Genomic DNA, 16988 nt, shown 5'->3' on the forward strand with positions numbered 1-16988 from the left:
AAAACGGCGGTTCATGGCGGGTGGGTCTGTGATGGGGGATGCGGTTGGGTCTGTGGGTTCTGGGTTCGTTGAGGGGTGGTAGTCATGGGGGAATCGGGTTAGGATGGGAAGGGGTGAATGGTCTGGGGGTAAAAAAAACTGAAGGAAGGGAGGTGGATTGGTCTGGAGTGAAGGGTTTCGAAGAGGATTGCAAAATTTTGATCTGGTTCATGGTTTCAATCTCTTCAGATTTTTCAGAATTTTTCTTTTCTGTGTAGAAAAGCCATAGGGATTTTTTTTTTCAATTTTGTTTTTTTTCTTTAATTTTTTTCAAATTTTTTTTTTTTTTTTATAATGATTTAACGGATTATTGGATGACATGTTGTTGATTTAAACGGCAGGGGGGAAATTGAGAATAAAATTTAATTCGAGCCTTTAATTCGCTAAAAGAAAACGTCAGGGGGTAAATTGAGAGTTATGTACAAGTTCAGGGGGCAATTCGGTAGTATACCCTTATTTAGATTTTGGATCTAGTCCCACATCCCAAAGACAGAACCACAAGTTTGCAAGCAGGTTTGATGCTATTTTCCCCTGTTTTCTAGGTATGTATATACACGAGAAAGTTCGTCCATATTAACACTACGTACAGTATAGGCAGTGTGCTAGACTCATCTCTCTTTCTCAATTCTATATTTGTGTAAAAGGGTTTCTAATTTCATTTCCTGAGATTAATGAGAAAAATATATGAGAAACAATTTAGTGTTATATACAATATTTTCGGGCAAGAAAATGTACAATTTGTTACATACTTCAACTTATTAAATATGAACAGTCTTTTGATGAATCCTTAAACAAAAAGGCCTTTCGCTAACTATAAAAGTTTTTATTGAAACTGACATTTACGAAATTATATATATACTAAACGGCAATCCGACTAAACACTGTTCTTAAGCACAGTGTAATAACAGAAATGCCCCTCATTTTACTGTTGCTACACGTTTTGTTTCCTCTCCATCACAGTAAATTTCCGAATATGCCCTCCACTTAAACTTTTCTGCTCTTCCCTTTTTGCCCCTTCTCCTTCAGCCATTCTTCCCCATCGAACGTATCGTTCTCTCAAAGCAGGAGTTCATGGTTGATTTCGAACTAGCTGGTTGGGGGGCAGCGATGGAAGATTTCTGTTCCCTCTTGGAGATGCTTTGGTAGCCGTTGATTTTCGTTTGGGGAGGCGAGCTGCGAATCCAGCGGCCCTTTCGATTGATGAAATTGTCTGTTCGTTGTGATATTTTTCACAGATTCTACAAGCTTCGTCTCAGGCATCTTCTATCTCTCTTGGCTGCGAATTCTTGCATCCTTTGTCTTCGGGTATGCATCCCCTCACCTTTTTAGCGCATGTTTTGTTCTTTATTTCATCAATTAACAGAGTTCTTTTGTGATTTTAATTGTTTAGGGTGACTTTTGATTGTTTAGGTTATGAAATTGTCTGACACCTGCACATAATTGAAAATCACAGCTAAGTTCGATTTATTGGTTATACAGATCGAACCACCACTTTATTGGTTATTAGAAAGTAGACCACCGCTGACACTCATATCTGTTTCCTTATCCCATGGGAATGGATCCTCTGATTTGGTTGCTTCCAAAAAATGTTTGATTGAGTTGTCAGGACAAAAAGAATGTAAATCTAGATCAACGCTTACAGAAAATTAAAGATGGCTTATTATCACAAAACATCCCTGATGTTTGCGTAATTATCACATTGCATCCTAACGTTTTTTTGTATCATTAATGATTCCTAACGTTAATACCGGTACTCTTAAATAGTCCCTCTGTCAAAAAAACCCTTAAATCCAAGGGTATAATCGTCAAATCAATCCAAAACTATAATTTTGTTTCCTTCCCTTCTCTCTTTCTTTTCTTCTTCTTTCTCTTTCTCTCCACCTGGCCCCGCTCACTCTTCTTCTTTCTTTCTTTTTTCCTTCCCTTCTCTCTCTCTCTCTCTCTCTTTTTGTCTCCTCTAGCCACCCAAACCACCACCCCGACCACCAAAGCCCACCAACCCCTCTCTTATATCCCTGCCCCTCTCTCTACTTTGTCTGCAACTCTCTCCCTGCCCCCTCCCACAGCCCACCAACCCATCCACTCTAGCCACCCAAACCACCACTGTGGGATCTTATACCCCTGCCCCTCTATGTACTTTCTCTGCAACTCTCTCCCTGCCCCATTCCACAGCCCACCAACCCAGCACTCTAGCCACCCAAATCACCACCCCGAGAGAAGGAAAGAGGAAGAAAAAAGAGAAAAAAAAAAAAAAAAAAGAGAGAAAGAAGGAAAGAAGAAAAATGAGGAACAAAGAAGGAAAGAAGAAAAAAAAAAGGGAGAGAAAGAAGAAACAGCGAAGGAAAAGAAGAAGAAAAGAGGAGGAAAGAGAGGAGAAAAAAAAAGAGAAACAGAGAGAGAGAGAAGGGAAGGAAAAAAAAAAATTATAATTTTGGATTGATTTGACGATTATACCCCTAGATTTAACGGTTTTTTTGACAGAGGGACTATTTAAGAGTACCTGTATTAACGTTAGGGACCATTAATGATACAAAAAAACGTTAGGGATGCAATGTGATAATTTCGCAAACGTCAGGGACGTTTTGTGATAATAAGCCATTAAAGATATATATTGAAGTTTTTGGTTTACAGAATTAGAGAGGCTACGAAAACAGAAAATATTAGATAAACTGTACATTAGTATTGATCAACAATAAGTATATATTTTGCCCCTAAATTTTTTTGAATGGCTATGCTTTAGGGGTTCACGGCTCTTTGGATGATGGTTTTGAATAGGAAAAAATGTGGGATTGATGGGTTGAAGTTTTTGGGCAAAAACATTATGGATTTGGGCTTTCTCATTACAAGCGATGGTCTTTTTAGTTGTTTACTCTGTTGTCACTAGATATTCTGTTTTCTTCTGCCTCTGTTTGTTTTTGTTTTCCAGGATTTTCCTTTTGTTTTAGTAATGGACTAACAAAGTTTAAGCATCTCATATAAAAACAGTGCGCAGAAAAACATATTTGGACAGTTTTGGGACTAGAAATCAGAAACTGCAATTTTTTAGATTTTTTCTTGCTTTTTCTCCTCCTCTATAAACCATATCTACTTTTCATGTTTTGTAGGTGGTGTTTTGCTGTTTTAGATAGAGCTGTTTGGTGGTTGTTTTGGGTTCTGTTAAGCAAGAGGTACATTTCTATGTTCAAATTTCAATTTATTGTTTCGGTTCTATGAATAAAGCATGGTAATTAGCTAATGGTATCAATTGACAATTGGTTAGGATAAATTTGAACTAATTGTTATCGTTGTACAGCTGTAAATAAAGCCAAGTAATTAGCTAGCCTTGAAAGATTTTTACGATAAAGGATCCTTTATATATATTCCCAATGTGTCTTCATTTGGTTACAAAAGGATCCTTTATATTGTTCTATTTCGCCAGCTTTTCTTTTTGTATAATATATCTATGCTCATAAAATATGAATGTAACCATCTTCAATTCGTTTTTAGTTTGTGAGTTCTAATTTTATTAAGATCCCTCTTTGAACAGGAGAAATCTGACAGTCTAACACTTTATAGAACTATTTTTCAACTTGGTTATGCTAAGCTAGATTTAAGCTTTCTAAAGACTATAATATTTGTGTTAATTGGAAAATCTAATATAGAACAATGCTTATGTCAATGCCCATCGATCTACGATTCTGCTAACATTGTATATTAATTTGATTAATTACTTGATTATGGCTGCATTGTGATATTGCCAATGTTGAAAAGGATTTATATTTGAGGGATGTTAATCAAGTTCTTAATTTCTTTTTGGAATCCCTCCTCTAGAGAACTCCTGCTAATTTTAGTAAGGATGGTTAGGAACACAACCAGCTGAGAAGAGCTCAAAGAAGCATTATGTGTTTTTTTTGGGGCAGTCTGGCAACATAACATGTATGTGTTGTTAAACTATGAACCGGAGACCATATTGCCTGTACAAATTCTTCTATTGAGATTGAAATAAAACAAAATTTAAATGGAAAAAGAGTATTTATAGCTGACCAACCAAGTTCCTCCTAATTGGCTTAAACCACCAGTTCAAAAGCCATAAACATTTTTATCACCTGAGTTAAATACAAAGAATGATTTTTATTTTGTTATTAAAGTAACATCCAAGAGATTCAAACGATATGCACAACAAATTTGTACAAAAGATATGTGCTTTGTGATGGGATTCAAACAAGTAGTCGCAAATGTTATTACCTTCATGCCTATTTGTTCCCTATGTTATGACCTCACATGTAATATGTATGGATTAACTTTGGTGGCTTTTCTTCGAAAAAACAACTTGAATTTCGCTCTGTGATTTTTACTTTGGATTTTGATGATGGCTGATATTCTATTTTCTTAGGTCTCTATTTGTTTTTGTTTTCCATGATTTTCCTTTTGTTTTAGTAGTGGACTAACAAAGTTTAAGCATCTCATATTAAAACACTGCACAGAAAAACATGTTTGGACAGTTTTGGGACTAGAAAATCAGAAACTGCAATTTTTTTCAATTTTTCCTTGCTTTTTCTCCTCTTCTCTATAAACCATATCTACTTTTGATGTTTTGTAGGTGGTGTTTTGCTGTTTTAGATAGAGCTATTTCGTGGTTGTCTTTGGTTCTGTTAAGCAAGAGGTACATTTCTATGTTGAAATTCCAATTTATTGTTTCGGTTCTATGAATAAAGCATGGTAATTAGCTAATGGTATCAATTGACAATTGGTTACGATAAATTTGAACTGATTGTTATCGTTGTGCAGCTGTAAATAAAGCCAAGTAATTCTTATGTGGTTTGAACAGTTTTGGGACTAGAAAATCAGAAACTGCAATTTTTTTCGATTTTTCCTTGCTTTTTCTCCTCTTCTCTATAAACCATATATACTTTTGATGTTTTGTAGGTGGTGTTTTGCTGTTTTAGATAGAGCTGTTTCGTGGTTGTTTTTGGTTCTGTTAAGCAAGAGGTACATTTCTATGTTGAAATTCCAATTTATTGTTTCGGTTCTGTGAATAAAGCATGGTAATTAGCTAATGGTATCAATTCACAATTGGTTACGATAAATTTGAACTGATTGTTATCGTTGTGCAGCTGTAAATAAAGCCAAGTAATTCTTATGTGGTTTGAACCAATGACAAGCTGTTTCATATATGATCTGTGCTTAGATACATATTAATATTTTTTACTCTTTCCTTTTAGTTTACGGAAGATATGATGTATTTGGAGGGGTTGTTGATAAGAGTGATAACAACATGATACTGCTTTTGATTATATATTAATGCCTGTTCGTGTGCTAAAGTTTTTTGAATTTTTTTGTTTTTTTGAGAGAGCTTTTTTAAGATGAAAAAGGACATGGAGTCATTATAAACTGCCTTTGGTTTCATTTGATTGATGTTTTGGGTTGATTTTCAGACATATATGTTTAATACAAAATTGGAGCTTGATCTTTAGATTGTTACAAGAGACTCTGAGAAAACTCAATTATTGAATTAGAGTATGAAATTTTGATCTCTGTTTAAAGAGAAAAAAGGGAAAAACAGAAAAATGGAATTGAAAAATATAAATAAAATCTTCATTGTTTAGGGTGACTTTTGCATAGGTAACTTTTGATCGTATACTCTTTGTTTCAAATGCATTCATTTAAACAGCCCTCTTCCTGTGCTTTTACAGTGTTTTTCTTCGAACTAGAGGTGTTAGATAAATGTGCTTTTGCATCTTTTTTCTTCGAACTAGAGGTGTCAAACTAGAGGGGCCAACTTAGCACGGCACAAGCACTAATGTTAGTGGGCCGTGCTGGGTTTTTGAGAAATAATAATACGAAGCTCCAATTTCAGGGAAACTCAAATGACTCCCAACAACAATTATGAACCATTTTCTTTAATATACGTCCTGCTCTTAGTCTGAGTGGATTCACTTCTCATCAGCTTAGGTTGATTCAATTGGTAATTTTTTTTTTGCATTTTAATCTTTTACCATTAGATTTTTATTCGTGATAAATTAATTTTGGATATGTGGTCTAGAACATCATTCTTAGACATTCTTGGATAATTTCCTCAAACAAACCATTTCACAAACTATGTGTCCAAATAACCCAAAGTCTCAATAGTTAGCTCTCAGTCTTCCGGTTGAAAAACAACGTCAATGAAGGCATGTAGGTGCACTATTACGTGTTGAGGACATTCCATATTTTCCTTCGTCTTCCTTAATTTCCTTATTTTTAACCACTGATTGAGCAATGGGATTCTTTGCTTTTTCAAAACCGAAAATGAATTGTGAAATGAGTTGGTTACTTTTCAACCAATTAAGATGTGATTCTCCTCTCAAGCAATTTGAAAAAAAACCAGTCTTCGCTTCATATCATCATATTTTCATGTTTTAATTTGTTTCATATTCAGATTTTTGGTTGTTCTGTGTTGATTTGATCTAATTTTGTTTTTTTTGTCTTCGTATTTTAGATAGCTGTAGTAATCCAACTTTTCTGTTGCTGTTTTTGGAAGTGCTTGATAGCTTTTCTGATTACAGGTTAGTATTTCATTCATTTTTCAAAAGACTATGCATAGTGACTGTAGTTTATTGATTATCAAATATTATGGTATTTAAAGATTCTTATTTCTGTGCTTATGTCAATATCATTGTGCATTTGCTTTGCTTAATTATAGTTTAAGTGTGATTGATAATTTAAAAGTTTATTTATGCATGTTTTATTTCATTTCCTGTTTTCAGTCTATTGCTTGGGTTTTGAAATTTTTGTGCATGATGGACAAAAGGACTAGAAATAGCAAATGAAATTGGATCATGCAAGAAGCTCATAGTTTGACTATTTTAAATGGTACAGAAATCTCTGATGAAAATGTTTGTTATGCTGATCATGAGCATAGCCATCAAGTGAAAAAAATTTGTAGCCCACTTTGTAAAAACGATGGTCAAACTTATATGCTATCTCAAAGCCCTAGATTTAGCCAACAAAGTTTGCCGATACAGCAAGAGTGTGGTGCTAGCACTTCAGCTGGTACAGAATTTCCTGCTCAAAATGCATGTCACACAAACAATGAAAATAACCATCAACATGAAAAAAATTCTATGACAAGCCATAAAAAAAATCCTGAAGTGCAGAACAAAAGACAACAATGTGTTCAAAATATATCATACGGCAATATGAACGCAGTTGAAACAACTGCATATGAGATTGAATTCGCTCATTCTGATCAAATCAGTGGGGGTCAGGCCTTCTTTCAGAGAAACAGGCAAAGTAGGTTCTCTTTTTTACTTGAATTTTTTCTCCTAAATTTGAACTATATTGTTCTATTGTTGATAACCTCTGTTTGTGTCTTCTATTCTCTTCATTCCACATTTCGTTTCTTTATAGGAACTATTGAAGGATATGTGGATTTGGGAGACAAGAATTATAAGTGCATTTACTGTGGTGCACTTTTTTGGTCAAAAGAATCCATAAAACAAAAATCGAAAAACAATGAGCCTCTTTTCACTCTTTGTTGCCAATAAGGAAAGATTAAACTTCCAATTCCAAAACCAACACCCCTATTTTTAGAAAGCTTACTCGATCCAAATCAAGGCCAAAAAAGTGTGTTGTTCAGAGAGAACATTCGGGTGTATAATTCTATGTTTGCATTTACTTCGATGGGAGCCAAAGTTGATCAGTCAATTAACAACGGATCAAGCCCTTACATTTTTAAAATTAGTGGTCAAGTTCATCATTTAATGGGCTCTTTGCTGCCCTTTTGATGTTTTGTAGGTGGTGTTTTGCTGCTTTAGATAGAGTTCTTTGGTGGTGGTTTTTGGTTCTGCTAAGCAAGAGGTGTGTTTCTATGTTGAAATTCCAATTTATTGTTTTCAGTTCTGTGAATAGAGGATGGTAATTAGCTAATGGAAGCAATTGCCAATTGGTTGGGATAAATTTGAACTAATTGCTATGGTTGTACAGCTGTAAATAAAGCTAAGTGATTGTTATGTGGTTTGAACCAATGACAAACTCTTTCCTATATGATCTGTGCTTAGAGACATATTAATATTTTTGACTTTTTGCTTTCAATTTATGAAAGATATCGTGTATTTGGAGAGTTTGTTGATAGGAGTGATAACAACATTATATTGCTTTTGATTATATATTAATGCCTTTTCGTGTGTACTGAAGCTTTTTAATTTTTTTTTTTTTAAGGGAGCTTTTTTTTAACATGAAGAAGGACATGTAGTGGTTATAAACTGCCTTTGGTTTCATTTGATTGATGTTTTGGGTTGATTTTCAGACATACATGTTTAGTGCAAAATTAGAGCTTGATCTTTAGATTGTTAGAACTTTGAGAAGACTCAATTGTTGAATTAGAGTATGAAATGTTGATATCTATTTAAAGGGAAAAAAAGGGAAAAACAGAAAAATGGAATTGAAAAATATAAAAAAATCTTGATTGTTTAGGGTGACTTTTGCATAGGTAACTTTTGATTGTTTAGACCAGTAACTTTTGATCATACATTCTTTGTTTCAAATGCATCTAGGATCATTTAAACAGCCCTTTGCCTGTGTTTTTATACTGTTTTTCTTTGCCCAAAACACATTAATGGGTAGTCTTTGAGTCTTTCCATGCAGATTTTGCTCAGGCTAATTTTTTTGGTTTTATAAAAAGATTGTGCATGTATAAAACACCCAAGCTAATTTCTTCTCCATTTTTTCTGTTTTTCTTCCTTTTTCTTCTCTTTTTTCTAAACCATGTTTTCTTTTGATATTTTGCAGGTGGTCTTTTGTTGCTTTGGATAGAGCAGTTTGGTTGGTGTTTTTGGTTATGTTAAGCAGGAGGTGAGTTTCTAGGCTGAAATTCCAATTGATTGTTTTAAGTTTTGTGAGTAGAGCATAGGAATTAGCTAATAGTGTCAATTGACAATTGTACAAGCTATTTTGAACAATGCACAGCTCAAAACTTCCATATTTTGATGTTTTTATAGCTGCTTGATCTATTAAAATATACCCAATATTTTAAGATATTAAACATCATATAAAATATGTTATTAATTTATCTTTTGTAACTAAAACTTGGAAAACTAACCGCGATGGCACTATTTACATTGTCATGTATATATAAATAGAACGTTGCTCCTTGCCTATTTTCATCGCTTTATACACATTTCACACAATTTTAAAACCCGCCGCATCGCGCGGGCACCTTTTGCTAGTTATATATACTAAAACTGATCAGAAGTCTCACTGTTCCTAGACTGTTCATAGACTGTAGCTTAGGAATAGTGAATTGTCGATTTTGCCCTTTACTTAATTCTTCCTTATGTTCCCTTTTTGCCCCTTCCCATTCGCATCTCTTTCAATTCGAACGTTTCGTTCGCTCTCAGCTTTCCAGTCCGTTTCGAACCAGTTGGTTGGGCTGGTTGGGGGCAGCCATGGAAGATCAAAGTTCACTGTTCTGCATGCGTGGGGGGCCGTCGATTTTCGTTTGGGGAGGCACGCTGCAAATCCAGCCGCCCTCTTGGTCCTTATGTCATCGGTTTTCCTCTCAGATGTTGCGTTCGTGTGTTGCCGTTCCAGCTGCGCTTCACCCTTCTTCTCATCACACGGGTTTAGCTCAGACGATTTCTGGGTTTCGTAAAAAAAGTTTGGTTTTAACGTTCTTTTGGTTTTCTAGGTTGGTTTATTCATTTGTCATGTCGAAAATTGAGAAGTAAATCAGAAATTGAGTTTGGTTCGTTGTTACATGGAGGAAGATCTAAGGAAAAAGAACTGGAGTAATCAATATGAGAACCCCCAGTCAGCTCATCAATCTGGTAATTGATATCTGTGTGGCTGATATTCTGTTTGCGTGTGGTTATACACTCCTGCTTTATTTATTTATTTATTTATTTATATTTATGACTCTTGATCAGAATTATAATTCTAATAGATGTTATAGACAAGATCAGAATTATGATTCCTTAACCAAAAAATTATTAAGCAGGCAAGATCTCTCTGTCTCTCTCTATTTGAGCATGTGGATAATGAACCCTAGGAGCTTAATATATGTTTGCATCTAAAAGGAAATATGATTGGGAGCTGATATTCTGAACTAATCAACCAGTCTCTCAGCTGGAAGGTAAAGATGGTTGGTTCAATATAAGATCATTCAAACAAAAAATCTGATTTAACACTGTATAAAATATGTAGAAACCTACTTACCCTCCGTTTGTTTGCTAAGAAAATGCAAGAAAAAAATAGAAAATTTCATCTTTTTAAACATTTTACTATTGTTTTGTGGGTAGGAGTTCAATAATTATGCTTATAAGAGCGTTTGAGGTCACCCACTTAATAAGATTAGTACTTTTAATTGAAATCACTTGGGTTTCTGTGGAAACTCAAAGGACATAAAGGCAAAAGTTTGAGTCTTTGTTCTATAATTATGTTGGATTGAAAATTTGGTGCCTTTGTTTTTTCTTGCATGTGCTTGGAATAACAATGAAAATTTCCTTTCATTGTTTTTTGGTTGTTGAAGGGTTTGAGCATGAGGAAAAAGGTGATTTTGCAACCTCACCAAAGCATTTCAGGTAAGAACCATATCCTCGAATTGCCCTTTTGGACCAAAATTAAGCCTTTTTGTGTGATGGTTTATCATATGATTGGGTTCTATGTTTGAGCTTATGGATTGGTTCATGGTGGATTTGAATTGGCACATAGAGTTGCTTGGGTGAAGCTGATGACTGTGTGCATTGCAGGACCACAACAAAATGGTGCAATTACATCTATTCGTGGACTTTGAAATAGAAACAAGGTTTACATCTTTTAATCACCTCCACTGTATTTCAATTTTTTTCCCTTTTATTAATTTTGATTGTATTTCTCTCCTGTGATGGGATTGAACAGGCTTTTGAATTGGTAATGGCAGCTGACTGTTTGTGCTTGAATAAAGGCTTGCCATTGCCCTTGCTACTATTGTGGGACAGAGCCAGTGTATATGTACAGAAGTTGCGGTATACAATGTTCTCTCTCCCTCTATTTAATTTCATTTTTTTTTCTTTTAATAGAATTTCGTCAAATATTTTGGTTCTGGATTTTTTGTGTTGAAGAAATTTACAATAAAGGTATTTTATGACGTTCTGTGTTCGTAAATATCTTTTGTAGAACAACACAGAATGTTGACTGACTTTGAAGGTGCTACAAGAAAAAACGAAGTAGGGTTCCGCATTTGGACTAGCAAAGGGGTTTGTCAATCGTTTTCTCATCCTCAATTTTTTTTTTCAATAAGTTGATTACATCTCAGCCCTAAATTCACTGTTTTGTATTTCTGTTTAATTTAATGAGACAATTTCTGTTACAGAATTCTAAATTATGCATTTTTTTCCATGTTAGGGTACTGGGATGCTAGGGAGTTCTTTTTATTCTCTTTTCCACTGCATATTATAACTTAGATGGGTATGCTTCAAGAAGGTTGGTTTTATTCTTGAAGAATACCCATTTGGTTTTAGACATAGTTTATTTAGTTAAATATATGGCTACTGGTGAAATGGATTAGCCAAATATTGCATATGTAATATGCATAAAAATTCTTAGTATTGTTGTAAACAGTCAGTTTAAGTGGAAGATTGTTGTATGAAATTTGGTAAACAAATATCTAGAAATTATCTTCACAGTTTCTTAGGTTCCATTTAATTTGGTATTTATTTTTGTGTGATATATTTCTCTTAGGGCATGTCAAATGGTAAAGCTGCAATTAACAGTGTCTTTTTTGTGTTGCAGTTCCACCAGTACCAGGTTGTTGGGAGGAAGCTCCCTACGGCATCTGATGAGCACCCCAAGATTTACCGAATGAAGCTCTGGGCCACCAATGAGGTATAATCCTTAGCCTTAGCTCTGCTTTTGTGATCCCAAATATTCATTGGTGAATTTTGGGTTAAACTTAATATTGTTGATTGATTAGTTTGGATTAAGTATTTCCTGAGGAAGCTGAAGAAGGTCAAGAAGAGCAATGGCCAAGTGCTTGCCCTTAATGAGGTTTGTTCTCTCAGCCGTTTATACTTTATTTTTTCTAATTAATAAATTTGTACCCATTTTGATTATTTGTCAGTGTCTAATGTAGTCAATGTTGTTTTGCAGTGGGGAAGTGGTTCCTCCTCAACTCTCCTCCTGGCGAAATCCAATTTGTTGCCAAAGGTCTCCACCTTTGACCCCAAAGCATCACTATTTTATCAAATTTATTTCGCTTTTTTCTAATTTTGTTTTGATCATTTGAATCGTATTTTGTATTTGATGTTTGGCTTTGGTGGCAGATGTGAAGGAGGCTGCGTCAAAGGCACCCCCTCGAAATGACCGGTTGAATTGGAGACGTATGTTTTCTTTTCTTTTTTTCTGTTTTTTTTTTCCCTTCAAAATTGAAGCCTCCACTTTGCTGAATAAAGGCTCCTCTTGGATTTAGTGTTTCGTTTCGATGAATTTTGGGCTCTCACATGTAAGTCTGCGAAATTGCAAACCTTTCTTTTGTATTGGGGTTCCAATTTTCCAAAATCAGTTCTCCCTAAGGTGATAAGTTTTTCCTCTCTTTTTTAATTTTTACTCTGATGTCTCTGTCCAAAACAATTTTTTTTTTCATAGTACGTTTTGTGCAATGTACAGATATATTATAGGAATGAATCTGTCTTTTCAACAAACAGCAAGAGTTACATATTCTGCGAGTACTTTACTCCACCAGTTTTAGATTGAATTTATTTTTTTATAACATATATCCTTTTAAACTCAACATTTAATTTTATATTTTCCCAAGAAAATGACACAATTTTTGGTACAATTTTCTTCCGATAATTGGAGTAGGCAAGTAGCAAAGGATAAACTATCAAAATAGCTAGGTTTAATATATGCTAGGAATGTCTCATTGGTCAAGTGTCAATAAAATCTTTGTTTTTGTTCTCAATTACTGTTTACACCATGCTTGAACCCAAAGTATAAGATGTGATGATAATTGAAATGCCTAGAGACCAATCCTGCTTCTGATATTTTATTTTCAACTGATTTGCTTAGGAAAAAAGGCATAATTTCATTGCTCACTGTTTACACCATGCTTGAACCCGAAGTATAAGATGTGATGATAATTGAAATGCCTAGAGACCAATCCTGCTTCTGATAATTTATTTTCAACTGATTTGCTTAGGAAAAAAGACATTTTATTTTCAACTGATATTTTATCTTAAAGGTTGTGTCTAATTTCTCAAAGTTTTTTTGTCCCAATTCTACACTCTGCTAGAAGTGCAGCCTGTGACCATGAAAACCACTGTAACAATCGACAAATTGTTAAATTCCCCTTTTGATTTTTCTGATATTATGAAATTGCTTCCATCCTTTTTGAAGGCTAAATGATTTTGTTATAATATTTGTGTATGCTTTTGGAAGAGAGACTTTTGTTGACTGCAATCTCCTGATTCCTAGATTTTGCCAAACCTTTAGTAAAACTTAATGATTGCAGTTAATTATATCTCTTATTTAATGTGTTTCATCCACTTTGTTATGTTTCTATTTTGAAAGATGCTTATCCTATATTTTTGTTGTTGTGGATTTTCTGTTTTTGGAAGATGTTAACCGTGTACGAGAGAGTCAAGAAGAGGCTGTGAGTAGAAGGAGGTTCTATGTAGGCTAGACAAGGTTGAAAATGGTTTTTTTTTTCTTTTTCCTGTTTTCGTTCGAAACTTTTTATTCACTTATTCTCCCCGAATTTTATGTTCAAAGTAGTTAAATTTTCGTCCAAAATAGTTTATTTGTATTTCTTGATTTGAATGAAAGTTTGGTATTTCATCCTTCTTTTCGGGTTTCTTTCATTTCATACTGTCTTTGTATTTTCCTTTTCGTAGTAAACTCTTATATCACAATTCCTGCATGTATCATGATTTCAATTTTGATTGCTGCTTGGTGTATTAAAATATTGATGATATTTTAATAAACATGACAAGCAACATATAAAACATGTTATTAGTCTTTATTTTGTAACTTAAACTTGCTACATGTTTTCACAACTTTGTAGACATTTTAGACGGTTTTATAACCCGCAGCATCGCACGGGCAACTTTGCTAGCAAGGTATTAAATATCGATAATATCCCCGATATTATTCCGATAATATCTGATTTTTGGGGGTTCGATATTTTAACAACTAATCATAGTGTTATCGTCAATATATAGATATTATCCCGATATTATCCCGATAATATCGGGAAGATATTTTCAACATTTTTATGAATGATTTGGGCAATATATCGAGATATTATCGATAATATCCCGATACGAAACCCAAAAATATTTATATACATGGTATTTGTGAAAACCATTTTACTCCTTCAACACCTTAACCACCATATCACTTATGTTTTTGTGAAAATACTAAAATATTTATATATATACATGGTTTTGTTTTGAATTCTTTTTGCAAGAAACAAATTTTCACATGAGATGAGTAGTAACTATGGTTATACTCATAACCAACCATTTCCCTACCCTTCATATCCCATTCATGTTGGGATGGAATCAAGCGACTCATGGAAAGAATCCAAGACTCAATCTTTAAATGATTTTGCTTATGGACAACGTCAACCAATCTCGGATCTATATGGGTGGCATGTTAACAATTACCTGCAAAACTATTTTGGGGATTTATCATTTGATGACTACTTTTCAAAATATACTTACTCTACACATAGAGATGAGGAAGATAGTGAAAATTTTGAACCTCATAGGAACTCTATGTGGTACTAAGTCACTCATGTATCTTACTATGTAATGTATAAAATGTAAAATATTGTAGTAATTCATTATATATAAATGATTATAGTGTGTTTAATATTCTTTCATTAATTACTACGTATTTTCTACACTTACGATGTTTGCCAGCTCGCTATATAATCAACTTAAATCAGTTAAATCCATCATGCAATGCATTTCCTTCCAATTTTTTGTGATAAACTAATAGATAATTGACTAAATAAACATCCTGCAAAGTTTCAATAAAAATTTCCAAGTTTTTCTTACAATTTCCGTGGTTTTTATTCAATTTTTTCCGATACCGATAATATCCCGATATTTCCTGCGATATTTCCGTGTTTTTTGACTTCTGATATTTCCGATACCCCCATATTTAAGACCTTGTTTGCTAGTAATGGGCTAAATTTTGCCTTTTGTTCCGCAATATTCACATCCATTTGTTGTCATAATAAATAACTAGCTAGTATGAAAATAGTATTTCTTTGCTTCATCACTTCACAATACTATCTTTTTATTGATCGAATCACAATACAATACAATATACATTACTTGGTACATATCACCCAACAAGCACACAGAAAAGTTTAAATAACAGACAAGGAGTCATACTGCTCAACATACAATACAAACTTTCTCTTGTTTTTTGTTTCTTCACTACGTTGGTGATGGAAAAAGGACAGGGAGAATACAGAAAGAGATCCACTTGCTGTTGCCGATGCTTAAGCAATAGATATAATGGAGCACACTGTTTGGATGAAAGTGAGTATGAGGAGAAAAACAGCTGCAACGAAAGAGATAATTGCCCAAGGTGTGTTGAAATAATTCTGTCTCAAATTTGCCTTCCATTTGTTCCAGCGAGTTCCGCAGTGGGAGTTCAGATCTTCAACAACAGTAGCAAAATAAAAGTTATTGTCATTTATCGAAACCCCTTTTCCAAGCTTATTAATCAAAGTAGACACCTCACTGTTGTCACTTAGCCAATTTTCAACAATGTCATACTGAACAAGCAACTCCACATCCTTTGGGGTGTTCACAAAACAATCCATGAGACTAACATAATCACTTATGTACTTCTCCTCATAGTGGCATTGTTCAAATGCGATGAGATTTCTAATTAATACCTCTGTATCATCGCTTATTTCCAATCTTGGAATTTCAAGAGTCCCGTCAGCAAATCCAATATCAAATAAGTTATTCGTTGATCCCGCCCTCAACTTGATCCCTGCCCTGTGTAGCTCTGTGATGCTGGGTGTGTTTATAGTTTTGACTTCCCTTTCAGATTTTAATTTCGATGGTAGACATGAAGTTCTTATCAAATCAACAAAATGTTTTACTTCAGAAGAACTTTTTCCCTCCAAAACGAAGTCTTTTGCTCCTGCCGTAAAGAAAGTAGTTTTGAACACAGCGTAAGAAAGACTAATTATTGAAGGCTTATCAGGATAATCAAAATATTTCTCTGGGACAAAAAGATCCTCCAGAATGAAGAGTGGCAACTGATTTTCAAGCATCCGCAAGTCCACCGATACATCATCGTCCATCCATGGCTTATTAAATATGTAGTCGTCCTCATCTTGAAATTTTGGGCTATTGTACCTCCACAAAAACTCAATAATGAAGGCGGCATCCACTAGAATGATTCTTACAAATTCTTCACTGCTATACCCAATGGGTTCTGCATAACATTTTCTCAGTCTGTCTTCTTGGCCCTTTATTTTCATTTTATAAATCTCCAAGTTTAACTGGTTTCTATGTAGAAAATCTCGTAGATACCTCTTTTTGTGATATTCCATAGCATTTAAGTGTTCCCTTCCATGGTGAAGTGGGCCTATAGAGACTACCTGAGGTGTGTAGGCTTCGTCATCGTTTCCCTGCCGTAGTCGCCTAGGAACTCTGTAGATACACCGCAAAGGGGACAAGGAGAAGCCACCCAATTCCAGCATCAAATCGTATGGGCTTTCTATGTCATTTGGACCTTCATCAATTTCTTCCATTTTCCTCCTGATCATACAGTGATTCAAATATTTCATTATGAACGTTGGAGATGCTTTAAGCAAACTTATGAAAAAAACAAAACAAAACAAAAAACATATTGAAGAAAGAGGGAAGGCCGAAAGAGGGTGTACACGGATTTAACTCACTCCCGCAACTCCATATATAACAAACTAAAGCTTCAAGAAAAAGGGTGTGCAAAAATAGCAATTAGAAGTATGGAACCAAAAC

General features: G+C 34.4%; 2 protein-coding genes across 15 annotated transcripts; one reads left to right on the forward strand and one right to left on the reverse strand.

Annotated features, from left to right (window-relative positions):
- The first annotated feature begins 964 nt into the window (after positions 1–964).
- Positions 965–13819, forward strand: LOC110768999 (large ribosomal subunit protein eL20-like). Of its 14 annotated transcripts, none has more exons than XM_088244321.1 (17): positions 988–1344; positions 3144–3206; positions 4945–5007; positions 6497–6563; positions 7795–7857; positions 8788–8850; positions 9686–9824; positions 10526–10577; positions 10746–10801; positions 10894–11000; positions 11152–11231; positions 11767–11859; positions 11948–12021; positions 12107–12180; positions 12297–12353; positions 12443–12546; positions 13590–13819. In XM_088244321.1, exons 13-17 carry the CDS (start codon positions 11996–11998, stop codon positions 13626–13628), a joined length of 300 nt encoding a protein of 99 aa, XP_088100447.1. In that variant the 5' UTR covers positions 988–1344; positions 3144–3206; positions 4945–5007; positions 6497–6563; positions 7795–7857; positions 8788–8850; positions 9686–9824; positions 10526–10577; positions 10746–10801; positions 10894–11000; positions 11152–11231; positions 11767–11859; positions 11948–11995; the 3' UTR covers positions 13629–13819. The 14 variants fall into 14 exon arrangements, 9 of the variants coding, with proteins under 9 accessions (XP_088100438.1, XP_088100418.1, XP_088100423.1 ...); XR_015825708.1 differs by having other exon boundaries at positions 989–1344; positions 11959–12021; XR_015825712.1 differs by lacking the exon at positions 13590–13819 and adding an exon at positions 11380–11457 and having other exon boundaries at positions 978–1344; positions 11959–12021; positions 12124–12180; positions 12297–12653.
- A 1495-nt stretch (positions 13820–15314) lies between these two features.
- LOC110744440 (UPF0481 protein At3g47200-like) lies at positions 15315–16765 on the reverse strand. Its single transcript, XM_021944411.2, has one exon. It carries the CDS (start codon positions 16757–16759, stop codon positions 15488–15490), a length of 1272 nt encoding a protein of 423 aa, XP_021800103.1. The 5' UTR covers positions 16760–16765; the 3' UTR covers positions 15315–15487.
- Positions 16766–16988: the final 223 nt, after the last annotated feature.

Source organism: Prunus avium, chromosome 1 (assembly GCF_965620075.1).
Source record: "Prunus avium chromosome 1, drPruAviu1.hap1.1, whole genome shotgun sequence".
NCBI classification, from domain to species: Eukaryota; Viridiplantae; Streptophyta; class Magnoliopsida; order Rosales; family Rosaceae; genus Prunus; species Prunus avium.